The sequence below is a fragment of the Pseudorca crassidens genome, chromosome 1, assembly GCF_039906515.1.
Source record: "Pseudorca crassidens isolate mPseCra1 chromosome 1, mPseCra1.hap1, whole genome shotgun sequence".
Lineage (NCBI taxonomy): Eukaryota > Metazoa > Chordata > Mammalia > Artiodactyla > Delphinidae > Pseudorca > Pseudorca crassidens.
In genome coordinates this window covers 31,271,636-31,294,110 of record NC_090296.1, presented here as the reverse complement: position 1 = coordinate 31,294,110, position 22,475 = coordinate 31,271,636, and the positions used below count along the sequence as shown (strand labels likewise).

The window sequence follows — 22,475 nt, the reverse complement described above, 5'->3', positions numbered from 1 at the left end:
TGCAAAACCATTATCCCTTTCACAAAAGATGGTGAAGAGGAGAGAGAGGGAAAACAATTGGCGTTTCTGTGCCAGGCTGGTCTGAGCAGCCCGTGCGAGCCCGGCTGGAGTTCAGCTGGCCCTGCATTCTGCAGGCGGCCGTACGTTTTGAAACACCCCTAAATGTTCCAGCCTTTAAATAGCAGCGAGTCTTCTAAAATGATGCTGCATAGCGCAGGAGAAATTAAAGCGGCTGCCTGGGAGGCAGGAAGCCGACTAGCGCGATGCTTAATTATCGTGGAAGTAAGTGCTTGTTGCCGGGGAGCGGAGCGCAGCGAGCGCGGGTCGGCCTGGGTGTCAGCCGTGATTTGTAGACAATGCGGCCCCGGCAGCGCAGTGCTGGTTCAGCAGCATCTTTCCAAACATGCATTTGGCAGGAATTTAAAGGCCACCTCTTGTGTAATTTGTGGAACCTTGGAAAAGGGTGCGCTGCCTTTATTTTCACGACGAACGCAACCATGCAGGATTTTGTGCTCAGAATTTGTGCCTCTCTCCTCCTGATTGATGTGCTCCCGAGGAAGTTGGGTTTCTTCACCTGTCACCTGGAAGGATGTTAGCAGTTCTCTGTCGTCGGCTGGGGGATATGGAAAGGTCTGTCCACAGCAGCATTTGGTTTCTGCTGTCTTCATAAATTAGTGCCAAAGGGTGGGGTGGGTTGCAGTGTGTAAGGAAATGAAGGCATTTTGCTAATGAGCAAAATGTTTCTAGCTTTAAGGGTAGATGGATCTCAGAGCTTGGGAAGAGGTGGTGGAAAATGCTGGATGCATTCTGAAATACTCCTTTGGCATAGTAATAGAGGGAAATATAGAAGCGTGCTAATGGGTAGAATGGCTCCGGGAAAACCCTTTTTATTTTCTCTCTATTGTATTTGCTCTTGCCAACTCTGTTAAGCCTTTGTAAAGAAACAAAAAAACAAGTTTGTGGTTTGAAATACAGAAGAGGTTAAAAAGTGAGTGTTGTGACATATTCAGTAACAGATTTTTTCAATTTTTAGTCTTGTTAAAAAACTGTACGTTGCTCTAATTATCGAACTCTGTTGGTTATGCCTTGAACTTCTGGTCAGCACAGTGGTTCATGATATTCTACATTATTAGAGGTCATTGGAGTCTGTACGTGGTCTTTACTTGGGCTAGGAGCCTTGATATCCTGGAACGAGATCCCTCACCCCCCCTTCATAGTGATATGAAACAGTTCAATTAATCTGAAGTGTTAATAGTCTTTTAAAATATATATAGTTTAAATGATGGATATTATTAAATGCTTTCACTTTCTTCCTTCCCTTCAAGCCTGCTTTACTAAAAAGATGGGTTGTGAACTGTGAGTCACAATCCGTTAGAGAGTCTTTTATTTGCATGTGTCTGGTTTTGGCAATTGCATGTTTATTTTTAGATGTATTTATCAAATGCTAATTCCAATTGTCCTTGTCTCTTTTAGAGAAAGCATGGGATTATGGCAATCACAGAGTCCCAGAGATACAAGTTCCATTCAGTTTTTTTCTGAAAGAAAGCCGTCTATCAAAGTGAAGCAGAGGAACTCTTGTGGATTATAATGTTTTGAAGGGGTCTGGATTTTCAGAGGTTTGAAAATAAGGCATTGTTTAACCTTTTAATTGGAAAAGATTAAGATCTCATGCAACTGATGTATTTTCTGGGAGCCATTCTCCAAAAGGGAAGTGCACATTTAAAACTTAGGTATGATGGTCCTTTCTGCAGGGGTTTAAGTCTGATTGCTTTTACATCATGACCAGCTTGAAACGGTCTCAGACAGAAAGGCCGGTTGCCACTGAAAGGGCGTCTGTTGTGGGCACAGATGGCACCCCCAAAGTCCACACGGACGACTTCTACATGCGACGCTTCAGGTCCCAAAACGGCAGCTTAGGGTCATCAGTCATGGCTCCTGTAGGCCCCCCTCGAAGTGAAGGTTCTCATCATATAACCTCGACCCCTGGAGTCCCAAAGATGGGGGTTCGGGCAAGGATTGCGGATTGGCCCCCAAGAAAGGAAAATGTAAAAGAATCTAGCCGTTCAAGCCAGGAAATAGAAACCTCAAGTTGCCTTGAGAGCATGTCCTCCAAAAGCAGTCCTGTGAGTCAGGGAAGTTCTGTAAGCCTCAATTCCAGTGACTCAGCCATGTTAAAAAGCATACAGAACACACTGAAAAACAAGACGAGGCCGTCGGAGAGCATGGACTCCAGATTTCTCATGCCTGAAGCCTACCCCAGCTCCCCCAGGAAAGCTCTGCGCCGGATACGGCAGCGCAGCAACAGCGACATCACCATAAGTGAACTTGACGTGGATAGCTTTGATGAATGTATCTCGCCCACCTACAAGACGGGGCCGTCACTGCACAGGGAATACGGTAGCACATCTTCAATCGATAAGCAGGGAACGTCCGGAGACAGCTTCTTTGACTTGTTAAAGGGCTACAAAGACGACAAGTCTGATCGAGGTCCCACTCCGACCAAGCTCAGTGACTTTCTCATCGCCGGTGGGGGCAAGGGCTCTGGTTTCTCCTTGGATGTCATAGACGGGCCCATCTCACAGAGAGAGAACCTCAGGCTCTTTAAGGAAAGGGAAAAACCACTCAAGCGGCGTTCCAAGTCTGAAACCGGAGACTCGTCCATTTTTCGTAAATTACGCAATACCAAAGGTGAAGAACTTGGGAAATCGTCGGATCTCGAAGATAATCGATCGGAAGACTCCGTCAGGCCCTGGACGTGCCCAAAGTGCTTTGCCCACTACGACGTCCAGAGTATATTATTTGACTTGAACGAGGCGGTTATGAACAGGCACAGTGTAATTAAGAGGAGAAACACCACCACGGGGGCTTCGGCAGCTGCGGTGGCATCCTTGGTCTCGGGGCCTTTGTCCCACTCGGCCAGTTTTAGCTCCCCGATGGGCAGCACGGAAGACCTGAACTCCAAAGGAAGCCTCAGCATGGACCAGGGAGACGATAAAAGCAATGAACTTGTAATGAGCTGTCCGTATTTTCGGAATGAGATCGGTGGAGAAGGGGAAAGGAAAATCAGCCTGTCCAAATCAAATTCTGGTTCCTTTAGTGGATGTGAAAGTGCCTCCTTTGAGTCTACCCTCAGCTCCCATTGTACAAATGCAGGAGTGGCAGTACTTGAAGTGCCCAAGGAAAACTTGGTGTTGCACCTGGATCGAGTGAAAAGATACATCGTGGAACACGTGGATCTCGGCGCATACTATTACAGGAAGTTTTTCTATCAGAAGGGTGAGTAGAGATCTTTCATTCTTTTCATTTTCTTTTGCCATACTTTCTGAAAAAGAGTACTGTCTATTAGGATTTTTAAGCAGCGTGATGTAAGATTTGCATGAATGCCTTCTCCTGATGGTGAAAGAGTTAAATAGTTATTTGCTCTGGTGTATTTCCTTTTGCATTTTTGAGTTACTTCCTCCTTTTAGATACATTAAATATCTTGTATTGACTAGCTTATGAAATATTAATTTTTTTTAAAACCTTTGATTTAATGGATGAAATTGTAATCTTTGTGTAGAAGACTTGCTGTGTCACCTTTAGGGATAAATGTCATATAAAGTTAAAAATATTATAAATACAGCTTTTTTTTTAAGGGTTACTAAAGCAATCTTAATGCTCTTTTTCATTTATTTAGCACTTTTACAGTTAGTGCGGGACCATTTCTTTTCTGCCTCAATGTTCTCATCAGTGAATGGGAATTATAATACATTCCTATTCATTTCACAGGAATTTTAGTGAGAATTAATTTTGTTATTTGACACAAGTGTCAGAGCCAGGAATCAAACCTAGGTCTTCTAGATTTGAGTATAAAAGTCACTGGAGTGAGAAGTACTGTTAACATGTTGGTGACTTCCTTTTCCGTTTTGTATGGGGGAAAATATATACCTATATTGTTGGATTGTACTCTGTGTGAACTGTATTTGTATACAGTTTTATCTCATGCTTGTAAGAAAACTCTGTGATTCATTGAAAAGTAGTTTAAATGAACTCTTAAGAGCTTTCTAATAGTGTTTTTGAGCAGCATTATTAATTGAAGAATGAGTTTGTCACGCAAGCACCCAAGCTAGGAAACAGGATGCTTGCCGAGCAAGGACATACACCTGTGGTCCACTAGCTAGCTCAGTAATTTCTGCATTGAGCCCAAGTGAGAGGCCCCCTGTATGCAAGCTACTGGAGCAGTTTTTGTTTTCCCACCTGCTGTTTGGGGGTTTTGAGTCCTGCTTAAGTCCTTTTGAGATTTATTCTTCCGAATGAAGTTTCATTTCTAGTACTTCATTCTGGTACTCTAGCTTTATGACAGTGCTCCCTTTAAAATAAAATTTATTGTGAGGTTATTACATGGTCATCCCCATTCACGAGAGTTTATTGACCAAAAGAATCTTGTCTTGGTGTTCAGTATCCATGTCTCTTAAACATCTATGGCATAGGTCCTGAAACCATTGTGATAATGAAAATCCCAAATTCATTTGTAAGCCATCTTTTTTTTTTTTTTTTTTTTTTTTTTTTTTGCGGTACGCGGGCCTCTTACTGTTGTGGCCTCTCCCGTTGCGGAGCACAGGCTCCGGACGCGCAGGCTCAGCGGCCATGGCTCACGGGCCCAGCCGCTCCGCGGCATGTGGGATCTTCCTGGACCGGGGCACGAACCCATGTCCCCTGCATCGGCAGGCGGACTCTCAACCACTGCGCCACCAGGGAAGCCCTGTAAGCCATCTTTATTTTCTCAGCATAACCTTCTGGAGTTCAGATTTTAGAAATCACTTCTTTGTCATTCTGTCCCTTGGGCTACAGGGTTTCTCGACCTTGCCATCTTGGCATTTGGGGCCAGATAATTCTTTGTTTGGGGGGATGTGTCATATGCGTTGTAGGATATAAGATGTTTAGCAGCATCCCTGCCCTCTACACCCCAGATGCCAATAGGTGCCCCCAATTGTGATGACCTAAAAAGTCTCCAGTCATTGCCATATGTCCTCTAGGAAGTAAAATTGCCCCTAGCTGAAAAGCCCAGTTTTGTGGAACCTGGGGAAGTTTTCCACAGGTGTTTGTGAGCTGTCTATAGGTGAGGCCATCTTGCTAAAGAACTGACACTCCAACAGGAGAAGGAACATGTTACTTACAGTCTTTGTTTATGTAGTAGTTGCTCTTTTCCCATTAGGCAATGTGATCACATTAATGATGAACATTTTGAGTACTTACTGTGTACCAGGAACTTAGCATTTGGTATGACATGCATTTTCTCATTTCACGCTCTCCATGCCCACTGGGGTGTAGGTATCGTTATCGATGGCATTTTCCAGATGAGAAAACTGGGGTGTAAGTGGCTGGTTTTAAGCTGTTAAGCTGTCACGAAGCTAGTAATATTGGAGCCAGGATTTCACCTTTGGGGAGACTGACTAGAGTCATGTTCTTGACTGTTTTGCCTTGATCTCTATTATATTAGACTAAAGGGAAGGAGTATATTTTTATCTTTAAACCTGGTAAAATTTTGTTCAACGTATTTTATCTTTCGAAAGTAAGGAGTAAAAATTTGAACACCTATATTCCAGAGTTCATCCAGCTTAGGTCATAACACTTCATAAATTTAAGAGCAGTTCATTGAAAGTAGTTTCTAATTTAAGCCATAGAAAATACCCTCTTAGCTAACATAATTGGAACAAGTTAATGAAAGAAATCATTAAGACAGGGAATCAAAAACAAACAACCCAATCCAAAAATGGGCAGAAGACCTAAATAGACATTTCTCCAAAGAAGATATACAGACTGCCAACAAACACATGAAAGAATGCTCAACATCATTAATCATTAGAGAAATGCAAATCAAAATTACAATGAGATATCATCTCACACCGGTCAGAATGGCCATCATCAAAAAATCTAGAAACTAAATGCTGGAGAGGGTGTGGAGAAAAGGGAACACTCTTGCACTGCTGGTGGGAATGTGAATTGGTTCAGCCACTATGGAGAACAGTATGGAGGTTCCTTACAAAACTACAAATAGAACTACCATATGACCCAGCAATCCCACTACTGGGCATAAACCCTGAGAAAACCAAAATTCAAAAAGAGTCATGTACCAAAATGTTCATTGCAGCTCTATTTACAATAGCCCGGACATGGAAACAATCTAAGTGTCCATCATCGGATGAATGGATAAAGAAGATGTGGCACATATATACAATGGAATATTACTCAGCCATAAAAAGAAACGAAATTGAGCTATTTGTAATGAGGTGGATAGACCTAGAATCTGTCATACAGAGTGAAGTAAGTCAGAAAGAAAAAGACAAATACCGTATGCTAACACATATATATGGAATTTAAGAAAAAAAAATGTCATGAAGAACCTAAGGGTAAGACAGGAATAAAGACACAGACCTACTGGAGAATGGACTTGAGGTTATGGGGAGGGGGAAGGGTGAGCTGTGACAGGGCGAGAGAGAGTCATGGACATATACACACTAACAAACGTAAGGTAGATAGCTAGTGGGAAGCAGCTGCATGGCACAGGGATATCGGCTCGGTGCTTTGTGACCGCTTGGAGGGGTGGGATAGGGAGGGTGGGAGGGAGGGAGACGCAAGAGGGAAGAGATATAGGAACATATGTATATGTATAACTGATTCACTTTGTTATAAAGCAGAAACTAACACACCATTGTAAAGCAATTATACCCCAATAAAGATGTTAAAAAAAAAGACAGGGAATCTTTCAGAAGTATATGTACTCAAAGTATTTTATTTTCATTAAAATTTATAATAATAACTATATATTTGCTAAACTCTTGTGAGAGGCCGAGGGCGTTTCTTTCACAGTGATTCTACTATTTTGAATTCTACATTGTGTGAATAGTATAAACCATAAGAGCAAAAATACAGACACTAGCAAAGCAATCTGAATCTTACGGAATCTGAGGTTTCAGAATTTTTTCTCATTTTTTATAGGTCTCGCCCACATCTAATCCAACAGCTTTCCTTTAGTGATTGCTTTTATGAAGTCTTTCCAAAGCCTTCAGTTTAGTTTTTAATAGAAACAAGATTTATCTCTTGTACTCATATTCCATCAGCTTTCATAATATTTAATTAAATTTCATAATTACAATAACAAGTCAACCGGCATAAACAGGTTTGGGAAGACACAGCCGATTCTTTGGCAGCACGGAGTCCCAACTGGTGGGAGCAGAAAGTGTGTGTGGCACTAGAGATTGCCTGCTGATGCCATTGGGCATTTATCATTGTGGTTTACAGAGGGGACACAGAGCAGTAGTTAATACATGAAGCTGGTCCAGTGGAACGCAATATCAGAGAGCGCCTGCTGTGTTTTCTTAGGCTATACGACTTAGAATTTTCAAATTAGGCAGGTCATTTGTCACAATGTGATAAGATACAACAAATTATGGCTCTGAATGACATCACTTGAAGCTGAAATTAACACCCTTAAAGTATAACTGCGTATTAAACAATTTATATAGTATCTAAACCTTTCTTAAATTTTATTTTCTTGAAGGATAGTTTATTTACAATGTTGTATTTAATTTCTGCTGTACAGCAAAGTGATTCAGTTATACATATATATGCATTCTTTTTCATATTCTTTTCCATTATGGTTTATCACAGGATATTGAATATAGCTCCCTGTGCCATACAGTAGGACCCTGTTGTTTATCCATTCTACATATAGTAGTTTGTGTCTGCTAATCCCAAATTCCCACTCCATTCCTCCCCCATTCCCCTTCCCTCTTGGCAACCACAAGTCTGTTCTCTATGTCTCTGAGTCTGTTTCTGTTTCATAGATAAGTTCATTTGTGTCATATGTTAGATTCCATATATAAATGGTATCTGTACTTTTCATCACAGTATAAAATAGAGTTAGACAAGTAATTCTGTCTTATTTTTAATATACAACTTGATTCAGTGAAATTAGTGCACTAACTCATTTTTCCTAATCAGAACCTGGAAGTGAGTCATCTTGTTGAAGGAGTACGCCAACGTCAGATGTAATTTATCTTCCAGCAACATAGAGTAGCACTACTGACCTGGTTGTACTACAACCTCTTCATCACCAGATATTTTCCATTCTGCCATTTAATGAATTCCTGACTTCACTGTGGCTAAGTCTCTGGAGGGAAAATATTCACTTTACTGAAGTGTATATTGTTGACATTATATGTAAAATTTAATTGTATTAGGCTGATGAAGCTGCCATCACTTTTTAATATTAAATTGTTTTTATGAACATCATTATTTTGCAAATTTAGACTTGAGAGGATATTTGGCTCTATCACATAAGTCAAGTCCATTGCTGGAAAGATGCTGGCCCAGTAGAGGAATCCCACTGTTTGCATTTATTGAAATAAGCAACACACCATCAGTGTTCTTTCTGGTCCTTCCTCCTGCCCACTTCTCTTTGCTGTTTTGCCAATGTGTGTGGTGTTTTTATTGAGACTCACCTAGGATTAAATGACAGTAATAATGTAGCTAACATGTATTGTGTTATTACTTTGTGCTTTATGCAAACCTCCTCACATAATGCTCATAAGACCCCAAGGCAAACTTGTCATTGTGATACATCCAAGTGATACAGCAACATCCTTCTTAGGCACAAACTAGGCAGTAGGATAGCATCAAAATTAATCTGGTCATCTCCCTTTGAGTACATATATTTTGTGTTTAGTTTTTACTTAGATAGTCACCATGATTAAAGTAGCAGTACAGGGCTTTTTCGGTTTTGCACTGAGCGTACAAGTGTCTGAGGCACATCCTCGCTGAATCCCATTCAGAAAGATGCCCTAATGGAAAAGAGAGGAGCCCATGGGTTGCCTTGGCAGTGGTGTTTGTTGCTCCATTGATCAAAAGTGTTGATAGGCTTATCTGATGCCAGACAGGGTGTCACTCTCAAAGTCAAGTTATTGAAGATGCTGTGATAGGAAAGGGCCTCTTCCCCCTGCCCAGCGGCCAGGAGCAGCTGCCATTATCTGGTCTGAAGCTCATCTGCGAACATTTTCCCATTAGAAACACCAATGCTCTGCACCTGATTATTCTTCTGATAACTTTGAACCACCAGATTTGATTGTTCTTTTCTGGTTTACCTTCCTCCTCCTACACCTCCACCCCGCCCTACCCCACCATACGTGAGTGTTCGCACACCCACGCCCACACACCCACACCCACAAAAGTCAGGTTCAGCAGTCCGCTGGGCTCCAGGATTATCAGTTTGAGGACACAAACACGTTGGATTTCAGTTGGTCTCGCAATGTCCAATTTTCTGTATTTACCTCTCACCCTCTTCTTATCAGCTGTCTTTCACATTTCTTTAGAATATATGCACTGAACTTCACTTGTACTTGGAGTGACAGCTTTAGTGCTCTGATATATTCTCCAGTTGTGTTATCAGGAGCTGTTCATCTAGTTCAGTTTGTTAAATGAGCATCGTTAAGTACCTATTGTAAGTTTTAGTGGATTATCGTAGGGTACATATAGAACATCAGAGAACATCGTACAGCTAAACTTATTGTAAAGCCCTGGCTTATTTTGTTTGTTTAATTCTTCTGTAAGTATAGCAACATTAAGCTTGAGGAAAGTACTATGGGATGCCTTATAGCTCAGAGTTCTTTAAGGATAGCTATTCTGTGGTTAGTTTTTTGTGGACAGTCGTATTTCAAGGAAGTGGTAAACTCCAGAGTCAGCACGTCTGCTCTCCTGAGCCATGTTCTGCTCTTGAACTGAACAGTTTATTTCTGCCAAAACTAATAGGGAAAGATTTTATACATGTATAATAACTTATTGTCTTAATGCCCTTGTCTTTTATTTTTTTCTTGAGAGCATATCAACTGTATTTAATTTGTTCAAAGGTAGCTCTCTAGTTATTTAACCCTTTTCACAGAGATCTGGGGCACTAAATAACTTCTTGAGAAACTCACCTAGGAGTGTTTTGCTGTTGTCTCTTCACCTGTTCAGGGTTTCTGGTAGCAAGAAGGCCATTCAGTAGGAAGGTTTGCATGTCTGCTCTTTGGAAAACAAGCATCCTCTCCTTTCTTGGCCGTGATCTCTCGAGTCCCATCACTGATCATCTGGACTCTGATGTGTGAGGCGTTTGGGATTTCGTATTACCTGAGCCATCTCCGTGCAGAGGTTTGTGAAAGCTGGTTAAAAGGGCATGTGCCTCAACTGCTCCTCTCTGTTTTGTTTTTAAAATCAAGCTAGACCGGCCCCAGGCCACATTTGCTCAAACACTTGACTTTACTCAAAGTCATCTTGTAAAGATCCAATCATATAGAAACAGAATGTGCTTTTGCAATAAAACTGATGATGGAGACATTGGCCATTTGGTCACCCTTCAGCCCTTTAGGAAGTTCCACGTGAGATATTTACTTCAGAATCTGACGCCAGGAATTGTTTTCTGGTGGCTACCAAATGCCTGCCTGCCTAATGACAGGTGTGTTTCATTTGTTTGCTTATTTTATTTATTTATTTTTACTGTAGCTCCTGTTTTACCCCAACTTCCAGAAGCAAATTTGATGCTCCAGTTTTATAACCTTCATTAATAACGCATTTGTTTCCACTTTTGTCTTTTATTTTCCAATTTCTGTTTCATTAGCACAACTTACATATTTCCTTTATAGTGAATGACCTCAAAAAACTCTTTTTAGAAAAGGTAATTAGTATACATTTATATCCAAATAAAAGACCTCCGCTCCCAGGCTATGTCTGCAGTTCTAGCTACGTTTCTCACTCTCCATTACCTGCTTCCACCTGGTTGGTTATCTAGTTGGCAACTCGAACCCTGGGACACAAATTTTTTGACTTCATTTTTCTCCCTGAACAAGCGTCCCATCCCACATCCTTGCCCTCATGCTGTAAATGCCACCATTATTATCAGTCACTTGGATTTGAAACACCAAAGCCTCTTTGTTGCCTCTCTTCATTGTCCTCAACCTCCAGTCAGTTGGGAAGGCCTCTTGAGTCTGCCTTCGAATTGCTGCTAACTTCTGTTCTCTGTTTCCCAATCCCAGTTCCGTCACTTCAAGCCGGCGTTACCTCTTGCCGCAATTCTTGGCCATTGTCTTAGTCTCTCCATCTCTAGTCCGTCCTACTCAAAATGCAACTTCTTGTCTTTGCCAAATACAGTCTAATCACATAGCAGTTTACATTTTACATGATTGCATTTATGATTTAATCATGTAACAAATACATTATCGGTCAATCCTCTGAGAAGCAGGTGTTGAAACAGTATAGGCGTGCAAGTGGTTTGTTAGGGACCTGGGGGTAACACCTGTGAAAGAAGAGGGCAGAGGAAGCAGAAGTTAGCAGGGAAGGCCTTCAGTCCACAATGCAGGTCTGACACCATGAAAGTAAAAGGGAAAAGAAGCAAAAGTGGGCAGGGGGAGCCTCAGCCCACCGTGCACATCTGGCAAAGTCTCAGCCAATGCCATGGAACGAAAAAGAGCATTAGAGAAGTCATTTGTTGGGCAGTAACAGCCAGGCCCCCTCACCCCTGGCATGCTCAGTCCTGGGGCTGCCCAAGAAGAGTGTGGCTGGGCTGGAAAACTGTGGAAGATCCAGAGATGCTACAGCCAGAGACTTTCAGCTAATTGCATTTCTTGTGGCTGAATGGGTTGTGAGCCCTTTCTGGAAGGAGAGATGTTAAGTGTTGCGCCTCTGTGGCTGCCACAGGTGCATGAGCGCCTTCATCATGCTCGGCACGATTTTGGACACTTGGAGTGAGAAGTAAAACGAAGCACCTTGCTTTGTGACTGCCTGGAGGGGTGGGATAGGGAGGGTGGGAGGGAGGGAGACGCAAGAGGGAAGAGATATGGGAACATATGTATATGTATAACGGATTCACTTTGTTATAAAGCAGAAACTAACACACCATTGTAAAGCAATTATACTCCAATAAAGGTGAAAAAAAAAGAAAAGAAAAATCTAAAAAAAATAGAGCACCTTCATGAGCTTACATTCTGGTGGAGGGAAGCAGACAGTAAACAAATCAAACAAAAGTATATACATGCTTACTGTGAAAATTAATAATGCAGAGTTGGAGAAAGTAATCCCTCTCCTAATTCTAATAGTTTGATTTGTAATCTTCTCTATCTTTTCTTTTTTTTTTAGTTAAAGTACAGTTAATTTACAATGTTGTGTTAGTTTCAGGTGTACAGCAAAATGATTCAGTTATACATACATATAGAAAGATTGATACTTTTTCAGATTCTTTTCCATTATATGTTATTACAAGATATTGAGCATAGTTCCCTGTGCTCTACAGTAGGTACTTCTTGTTTACCTATTTATATATAGCAGTTTTTATACGTTTCTGAATCTTTTCTTACTCAAAAATTTATTATCCAATTTACTATTAATGAGTGCCCTTCATATTTTTAAGTAGTTTTAAGAATTAACAACTGCACATTCATACATTTATTTATTTGTTCATGACATAATGTTTATTAAGCATCTACTCCATGCCAGCTACAGTGCTCAGAGGCAGAACAAAAGCAAATAATTCTTTTTCTAGTTTCTTTCCCTTAAGTGATCTGTATCTTCTGAGTTGTATTTTCTATTTGTCTTTCATGCTGTCGGTTTTCCTTAGTTGTCCAGTAATCTTTGCCACGTTTATGAACAAAGGCCAAGGAGAATTGGTATAGGTGGCAAGCTTCCCCTGCAGCGCTGTGGGTCTCTTTCCCTAGCTGGCCTCACATTACATGGGGGAAGTGAGGGCTAGCACTGGAAAAGTAGTGAGACCTCCTAACAGGGGGGAGTGTGTAGACTGAGAGGGTAGTGAACCCGGTGCAGATAGAAACCCACATGGGCGCCGGAGTCGGGAGGGCTTTATTGCGCTCCCCTCCTGCCTTTCCTCCCGCCCGTGCATCAGAGTGGGTTGTTCTCCCTGTGTCTCCTGGGATTCTGAATAACCTGCTCCTTCTCAAAGATGCAAGTGCTTTCCCACCACTGTTCCAAGTCACCCTATGCCCTGGTCTCTGCCCAGGGCTTTTCTATGGCGCCCTGGTTCATAACCAGTCTAAGCATTCCTTGAAGGCAAGGACCACAGGTTAGGCAGGCTCAGCAAACGTTTCACAACTGATCGAATGTTTGGTCCTGATGTAAATTATAAAATTTATTGCGTTGAGGAGCCAGTGTATCTTATATTTATATATAGCATCAGGTAGAGGCAGGGAGGGCCCACTGTGTACATGACCTTGTGTTATACTCTGGACACCAAATGGTATGTTACAGTTCCTTTTCCTCTCTTTTCAGGAAATGAGACCACAGATAAGTCTGTGTGTGGTCTTGGTGGTTTTGTGGAAATTAACCACGACCACCAGTCGATCCCCATAGACCCAAAACACAATTATGGAGACTGATTTTTACTGTTGTAAACCTTCTTAGACACAAATGATGGATGCTAAAGTCAGTGGATGACAGTTTGAGGAGAAACAGGAGAAGAAGCAGGATTTACATAATCTCAAAGTATCTCCCCAAAGATACTTGTAAACCACGAGGAGAAAAATAGTAACTTTTCAGGGAAGAAACCTGTCACGTGCCACGTTAATGGAATGAATCAGGTTTCTTTCATGAACTCCATGAAATGATGCACTGAGGTTACATCATTTCTGTGGTTCTCTTGCGCAAAATGCATACGTTAGTCCAATCATGTGAAACCACCGGACAAACCCAAATTGAGTGATAAATACTGTTCAGAGGTGTCACGGTCATGAAAGACTGTTACAGACTGAGGAACTGTAACAGACTGCAGGAGACTAAGGAGAAATAATAACAGTTAAGTACAACATGGGATAATGAATGAGATTTCAGAGCGAAAAAGGACATAGTGGAAAAACTAGTGAAATTTGAGTAAGATCTTTAGTAAATGTTAATTTACTGATTCTGATTAATGACGACTGTACTATATGTAGTTACATAAGATGTTAACATTGGGGAAGACTGGGTTAAGGATATATGTATTGAAATGCTTTGTACTATATTTGCAACTTCTCTGTAAGTCCAGAAGCAGTCAAGATAAAATGTAAAAAACAAAAACCTTCAGGTACAGTCGGTAACAGCAGCTGACGTGAACCATCCACATGAAAATGGGAACGCTTCCTCAACTTTGTGTGTCAACATGCCTCAAGGCGAATGCCATGCTTACTAATTCCCATACCCAAAGAATTTCTATGCTCTTTGTTTTGCAGTTTCGAGGACATAAGGGCCCTTTAGATCTGTTATTTCAGTACAAGTTAACATACAATAAATCCTGCCACCTATTTTTCAAATGCACACCTCATTATTAACTTCAGACACCAGTGAGCCACCAAAATTAGGTGCTCAAAACATACTTGCTTTATTGTACCACTTGCTTTGCTTCTCTTCTCTTGGAGTTCCCTGCTGTGTACGGGGAGGTCATGCATCTGAACTTCAGGGCAGCAAGAGGAGAGACCTCCCTAACTGCCTTCGAGTCAAGTAGAAGCATTCAGTGATGTAGAAGCATCAGCAGAAGCAACCTCAGCAACCCCTATCGACACAAGTGTGTGGGCTGTGCCGAGTTTTTGAGACACATTGCATGGGCTTCACCCTCATGAGTGGCAGTGACTTTGGCCTTGACTGAATTTCTGACTGTTTCTGAGAGACTTCCTTTCAAACCCTTCGGAAGCATTTTACACAGACATCTTGCTGCAATATCCCTAGTAAGGAGATACAGAAGATTTTTTTAAATATAAAGACATTGAGTTAGAGACAGGTGTTTCATTATCATTTCTTTCATTTGGATGTTAATTTTTTTTTTTTCCTGAGTTGGCATTTGTAACTAACATAAGAGTTACATTAATATGCCACCTTGTAAACTATGTTTTATGTACTCTTTGACCATTTGCAAACCAAATACATTTTTTATACTTATAAAAATCTTCCTGTTGTAAAAGTCACATATATTCATTACAGAAAAATTAGCAACTATAGCCAATTAATCATGTGATTACTACTGATTTTATTTCTCATCTTTTTTTAATACATATTCATTTCTTAAGTAAAATAAGGATCATTAAATATAGTTTTATGTATTTTTTTCATGGTTCCATACTTGGCTATGCCATCATTTATTTAAAGTTTTCCAGCTGTTCTATATTCAGGCGTTCCAGTTTCTTATTATAAATCATTCTTACATTAGATCTTCCTAAGTGTCTTTTGATTGTTTGTTTGTTTGTTTTTCCCCCATTGACCCCTTTGGCAGTTTGGTGAAATCTATGGACTCTCCTTAGAATAATGTTTTTAAGTGCATAAAATAAACGTACAAAGCAAACCAAGCATATTAAAATACAATTGCAAGAGTGTTAAAAATTTTGTGACATACTATATAGATGCTTCTTATCGCATTAACAAAAAGATCTAGCATCAGATCTGATAACTACCATAATTTCAAAGTTGTGATGAGCATAACTGATATTTTGATATGTCTGCAGCAACTGTAATGTGATATGAAAATGTATGATTTCTATTGGCATCAAAGTCACATGTACAGCTAATAGTACTGTAGTTGGCTGGCTCATTTACAACTAACAGAAATGCTACGTTTCATTTAGAAGTTAGTGAAAATAAAGGTATAATTTTTTTCATTCAAGTTCATGGACCCCCTAATTTCTATCCATAGACAAGTTTAAAAACCTTGACCTTACATAAATGATCTTGTTATGTAACTTTTTTTCCACATGTCCAATTATTTACGTAAGGTAGAGCCCTAGTGTGAACTTTATAGGAACCTTGAATTTTATTGCCGAATTTTTCTTAAGAAAGCTTAAACCAGGAAGGTCCAATTGACATTTTAAGACTGTATAGTGTTTAATATTTTCTTGACTACTTTAAATATTTACAGTTTTTATTTTAGACCATTTATTATAGGTCCCAAACATTTTCATTTCTTCGATCACTCATGAGATTGAATTTTTTAAAATACAATTATTGGCTATTTGTCATAGACAATGGCCAATTAAAAATCTCCTGTTTTAACACTGATACTTTTTATTTTCCCTTTGTTTCAATTAGCACTTTCTTTGTACTGTTTTTCTTTAACCATTTGTATGCAATTTATTAATGTCGGTCTTAGTCTACTTTTTATTGGCAAGTTAGGGGGCTACTGGGGGCTGCTTAGTCACGTGAGACTTTAAGCCTAACAACTTCATGTAATTTTGGCAAACAGACCAACTTACCCTTTAAGAGTTACCTATGGAAGGATGAATTGGAACTTCAGAGTACTGTGCACTTTGTAAATGTGGCAATTACTCTTATGCAACCATAATTATAAGCTTAGTGGAGTGCTTTGGGACAGAATTCTGGCCTGTGGCCAGTCCTGTGTAAATGTCCCCATCCATTACTCTGACCTGCTTTTGATTATGATGCGAAGTCCTAGGCTATTTAGTTCTCATGGAACCTCCACCCTTATAATTAGGATGAGCCGTTTGGGGACCAGAGACAGAACCTCTGAGTAGTGCTCTTCTTGGAAAGAGCCATTCATTCATTCATTCATTTAAATTTTTAAAAACTTTTAAAATTTAATTTATTTTTGGCTGCCTTGGGTCTTTGTTGCTGCACGCGGGCTTTCTCTAGTTGTGGCCAGCGGGGGCTACTCTTCGTTGCAGTGTACGGGCTTCTCATTGCGATGGCTTCTCTTGTTGCGGAGCACGGGCTCTAGGCGCGCAGGCTTCAGTAGTTGTGGCACGCGGGCCCAGTAGCTGTGGCGCGCAGGCTCAGTAGTTGTGAAACACGGGCTTACTTGCTCCGCAGCATGTGAGATCTTCCTGGACCAGGGCTCGAACCCATGTCCCCTGCATTGGCAGGCAGATCTGTAACCCCTGCCGCCAGGGAAGTCCTCGGAAAGAGCCATTTAAACAGTTGGATCCTTATTACCTCCACTTTGGCAAACCTGTGTTTTCATTTTTAAAGCAGAATATGCTGTTGCCGCTTTTTTGTGATTTTATTTTCCTTTCCTTACAATTAAAATGCCAGGGTTTTAACTTTTTTTTGCCTTTTTGCTCACATGCTTATCCGCAGCTTGAAACTGGGTGATGTGACTGTACTTGATCTAATTACTTGGGGCTTTGAACTATTTACTATGTCCCCTCTGTAAAAATGTGAAAATTTTATTATTTATTATTGTGACTATGTCAGCCAGAAATATGGCTATTTGTGTGGAATGTTCTAGTGATAGCAGAACTAGGCATTGGTGCTCTTCGTACCATCCTTGTTAAAACTCAAGAACTAGAACTAATAAGAAAACTTCAGGCTGAAAATTTGTTTAGGTGCTAAAAATGAGAAATGAAGGCAGCGGAGAATCAGGCATGTAAGGATAAAACATGAATATTGGTCCCTTTAAACCCGGTGACAAGGGCTTCCCTGGTGGCGCAGTGGTTAAGAATCCACCTGCCAATGCAGGGGACACGGGTTCGAGCCCTGGTCCGGGGAGATCCCACATTACACTGCTGTGGAGCAGCTAAGCCCGTGCGCCACAACTACTGAGCCTGCACTCTAGAGCCCACGAGCCACAACTACTGAAGCCCATGTGCCTAGAGCCCGTGCTCCACAACAAGAGAAGCCACTGCAATGAGAAGCCTGTGCACCTCAACGAAGAGTAGCCCCCGCTCGCCGCAACTAGAGAAAGCCTGCGTGCAGCAATGAAGACCCAATGCAGCCAAAATAAATAAATAAATTTATTAAAAAACAAACAAACAGAAAAAACCCCACAGTGACCCCTTGGCAATATAGCACATCAAGGAGTAAAGCTTTATGTGTCATCTGGCTAGTTAATCCCTTTAGGCATCACATTTTATTTAACTAGTTTTTATTCACAATACAGTTTTAGAAACGTTTGGGAAGATAATGTTAGATGTAATGGCTAAGAAAATGAGCTTTGGAATTGGTACTTAAAATAATATGTTTGAGTTCTGGTGTTGCTGTTTACTAGTTGTGGCTGGGAAGTGACTTATTCTGTCTAAATCATATTTGCCACATCTGTGAAAAAGAAGGCAAAGCCTGTATTTTCATGGTTGATGTGCGTATTAGAGTGCTTGGCAGAGTTCCTCACTTTGCTGCATTATATCATTCTAATGGGGTGATTGCAATACTGGTTTTTGGCATTCCAGTAGGCTGGCACAAAAATATCATTATTTTTGGTGTTGTAATCCCTGTATTTCAGTTCATCCATCAGCAGATTTAACCACCCTGCTTGAGTCTCCAACTCCTCTTTCCTTTCCCTTTCCTCCCTCTGACTTTCATCATCAAAGCCTTCCTGGCCTTTCTTTAACACTTATCATCTGCATCTCCCCTGTCCTTGTACCCCTTCTCTCCCTTCTGTCCCGCCACCCCCAAAAAGACAAAGCGGATTGTGGGTATGGCTGGAAGAGCTCTCTGCAGTTGATGGATAGCACCGCCAGCAAAAGGCGGAGGTATATGGCTGGTAGGAAGAAATAAAACATGCTGCAGAGGGGAGCAAGTACAGAAGTGCTGCCCTAAGCCTGTGGTCCCAAGAGGAAAGTACCGCAGTCCAGTGAACTTGAAGGACAGGCAGCGGCAAGAGTGGCCAGAAGGACTGGACACAGGATATCCCTAAAAGGCTGGGTTTTAAGTTCAAAAAAAAAAAAAAGTCATGTGTCTTGAGATGAAAGTTTAAAGACTCAAAAATTCTATTTAAGGTAATTTGCTGAACCAGACTCCTCTATTGGCGAATTATACATTGCATTCGGATTTTGAACTGAAAAAGTTGTGTTCGTGTAGAAAGGATTTTTGTCTATACTTCTGTAATCCTCAGAAGCAGAAAAATGGATGGTGGACCAAAAAGCAAGGCTTTTATTGTAAGAATAATTCTTACTCAAGTTGAAAGACTTTTTGAACAAGTAGAGTCTGAACATGATATTAGGGAATTTAACACAGGAAGCCAGACCAGAATCTCCATCTCTACTGACGAAACTGAAATAAAGATCAAATGGAAATGCTTTCTTGGAAATAATAGCTAGAGCTCTTTTTCGGTAAAAAAAGATTGATGTTTCTGCACAAACACACAAATAAGTTTTTAAAAGATCTTCCTGGAGTTATCAAATCAGAGATGGGTTTGTATGAACATAGAGTCTGAAGAAGGTGTTAGAAGTTAGTTTATAATGATCTCATCAGCATTCCCCCAACTCAGAAATGTACTTCTTCAGTAGCTGGGAAAAAAATCGCACAAAAATATAGCCAGGTGTTGAGGACGACACACACAAAAAAGTTTAAATGATCTTTAATTTTTTTTTTCATTTTTAAATCAATATTCTTCATTTTTATGTAGGATTTAGTTTCTTTTTAAAATAACACTATTATTTTATCTGCCAATTTATACTCAAATGATTGTGTTTAATATTTGTATTTTTATAAATTTACATTTTTCTGTTGTAACATTTCTAAATTTTTGTAGTTGAAATATATTAAATATTTGGTTTCCCTAATCTGTATTTTTATGAATTCTTTTTTTTAAATTAATTAATTTATTTATTTATTTTTGGCTGCGTTGGGTCTTCATTGCTGTGTGCAGGCTTTCTCTAGTTACGGCGAGCAGGGGCTACTCTTCATTGCTGTGTGCGGGCTTCTCATTGTGGTGGCTTCTCTTGTTGTGGAGCACGGGCTGTAGGCACACCGGCTCAGTAGTTGTGGCTCGTGGGCTCTAGAGCTCAGGCTCAGTAGTTGTGGCACGCGGGCTCAGTAATTGTGGCTCACGGGATTAGTTGCTCCGCGGCATGTGGGATCTTCCCAGACCAGGGCTCGAACCCCTGTCCCCTGCATTGGCAGGTGGATTCTTAACCACTGCGCCACCAGGGAAGCCCATGAATTCTTAAAGTATTATTGTTACTATACAAAGTACACACTTTCATTTTGCTCCAGTGTTCAATCACTGTTTGAGAGGATGTCTAAATAATATTTCAGATGCGACCTGAAGGATGAGAGGACTTAGTCAAATAAAGAGGAGTTGTGGGAAGAATGTTCTAGGTAGGGTGTCTCAGGTAAGAAGGGGTACAGTGAGTTGAGAAGTTCAGTATGATTGGTTCTCAGAGTTCAGAAGGATGATGGAAATGTCCAAGTTGAAACTGGAGTGATAGGCTGATGACAGGCTGTGAGAGCCTTTGGGAAGCCACGAGAAGTATCCAAGGACAGGTGGGAAACCAGAGGAGGGTTTTAAACTTAATAGTGATGGTCAAGTTTGCATCTTAGAAGCCAATCAGGAAAAGCCAATCAATCAGAAGACTCACAAACATCCAGGCAAATGATGATGAGGGTAAATCAGTGGCAGTGAGACGGAGGAAAAGGGGGTGGATTTGAGAACTATTTAGGAACTAGAATTCACGAGGCATGACATTGGGTCTGGCATGAGCAACTAGAGGAATGTGGTAGCAGTTGCTGAAATTGGGGTTGCAGGGAGAGCTGTATAGGTTTGTATGGAAGGTGATGGGTTCACTTTTCCTGATGCCATGGGACAAACAAACAGTGAGTTCCGTTAGGTAGATGTAAAGATCCAGGGCTCACAGACATCTAGAGCGGGCAGGTGGACTCTTGAGAGTCATCAGCATTGAGATGGCAGTGGAAGTTCTGAGAGTGGATGGAAGATTCCAGATGGGAAGAGGAAGGGAAACTGAGTAAGAAGAGCCAGAGTGGTGGAAGGAAAATCAGGAGAGGGTGGTGTCTGAGAAGCCAGGATGAGTGTTTCTAGAAAACAAATGAAATGGCCAACTGTGCCATTGGCGAGTTGTTGTGGCGAATTTGAGCAGGATGAGGGCCAAAAGTTTCCATTTGTTTTAACTTTAAGGCTGACATTGGTGACTGTGCAGTGGCGTCAGATGATAGGAATCCTAAAGTGAAGAATTAGGCATCTCTTTCAAGAAGTTTCCAGTGGAAGGAAAGAAAAAGGAGGTAACCTGAAGGTGGATAAGGAATTGAGGGTAAGTGTTATGGTTAAAGATGAAGGAAACTCGAGCCTGATTGAATGATGATGGGAATGAGCAGGCAGAGAGGGGAAGTTGAAGATACAGGGCGGGTGACCAGGCATCAGTGTCCCTGGGAAGGTGGAATGAGTGGAGACCAGAATCTCGGGGGAGATGGGCTTTTAGATTGTAAAGGAAAGGAAGCAAAAGTCTGGACCCAGGTAAGTGTGTGTGATGGTGGAAAGTGAGGACAGTTGCTTCTGAAATGGCTCTTTATCTTCTCTGTGATGTAGACAGCATTATCTGCTAAGATTGAGAGAAGGTAAATGGGGGGAGTTTGAGGGAGAACAGAGAATATTTGAGACCTCTTCTCTGGAGAAGGAGAGCAAGAGCAGACCAGGGACAGCTTGAGGATGGATTGAGGTTATTGGCACTAATTGAGAGCGACCCCCGTCTTGGTGAATTTCTCCAGCAGCAGAGAATAGCAGTCTCACCTGCCCTTCCTGAGGTTTGTGGTGGGGGGTGTTTGAGGAGTTTCTGGAGAGTCAGGTTTCAGTAGAGTCCATGAAGTGCAAGGAACAGGATATAATGAATGAGACGCTCATCTTTGACACATTCACTGGTGTTCTCTGCTGCCGGGTTAAAATATGCTCTGACGTTACTGAAGTTTGTTAAGCTCTTCGCTCCTTCAGTGAATGGCCCCAGACTGCTGTCTTGTTTCTCTTTCAGTTCTTGTCCGCGTTTTTATACTATTTCTGTCTCTTCCCTTTCTGTTTTCTTCCTTGTTGTCAGTTGTTCTGTCCCATTGCTGTCTGCATGAAAGTCTCTATCAGCCCTACACCCTGGACTTTGTCAACACCTGGAATTATCACACCTCTGAAATCAAGCTGTGGGCTTGAAGATCAGACAACCACACTTATTAAAATTATGTGCAAAGTAAGAGTAAATAACCTCTGAGTGTGATTCTCACGTGCTATGCTTTGAGGGCGTACATAAGTGTTTGTACATGAATTTTGTGATGTTTATTGGGTTGTTTCTCAGCTGTCCATATATGAGATGTTTGTTGCTTGTATTCCCATTGTGTTTCCCTTATTTTGAATTTCCATGGATTATGAGAATATTCTTAGAGAGCCCGTGATATTAATGAGTACATCTTTTATAATTGTTCTTTAGTACTTGCAAAGCATTTTCATACGTTATTACCTAAATTTTAAAATTACATGATTAGATATTTTATGCTGTCGTTTCTTATTATTCTCATGGATTTTCAAATACATGTTTTGTATGAGAATAACATGTATTTTCAAATATTGATGCATTTTGTATGAGAATAACCTACCATGTCACAACTCAGTCATTTAACCATGTCACATGTAAATGAAATAGGACAATGTGAAGTAAGTGTTTCGGAGGTTCGAAAAGTAAGTTATCTGTTCTGGCTTTTCATATATTTGTTTTATTCGCTTTCTCATCTGTAAACGTATCATGTCTGTATCAATGATTTTTTTTAAGAAG

The 22,475-nt window shown here is 40.8% G+C and overlaps 1 protein-coding gene across 35 annotated transcripts in view; it reads left to right on the top strand.

The window, feature by feature from the left end:
- The window catches only part of SIPA1L1 (signal induced proliferation associated 1 like 1), a 500,369-nt gene that overhangs the window by 352,274 nt on the left and 125,620 nt on the right, over positions 1 to 22,475 (top strand). For 34 of the 35 annotated variants that reach the window (XM_067731629.1, XM_067731561.1, XM_067731587.1 and 31 more), the window contains one exon: positions 1,474 to 3,276. In XM_067731629.1, coding sequence (XP_067587730.1) covers positions 1,779 to 3,276 — 1,498 coding nt within the window. In that variant the 5' untranslated portion in view covers positions 1,474 to 1,778. Of the gene's footprint in view, positions 1 to 304; positions 631 to 1,473; positions 3,277 to 22,475 lie in introns of those variants that run through there. The other variant, XM_067731726.1, reaches the window with a different exon arrangement.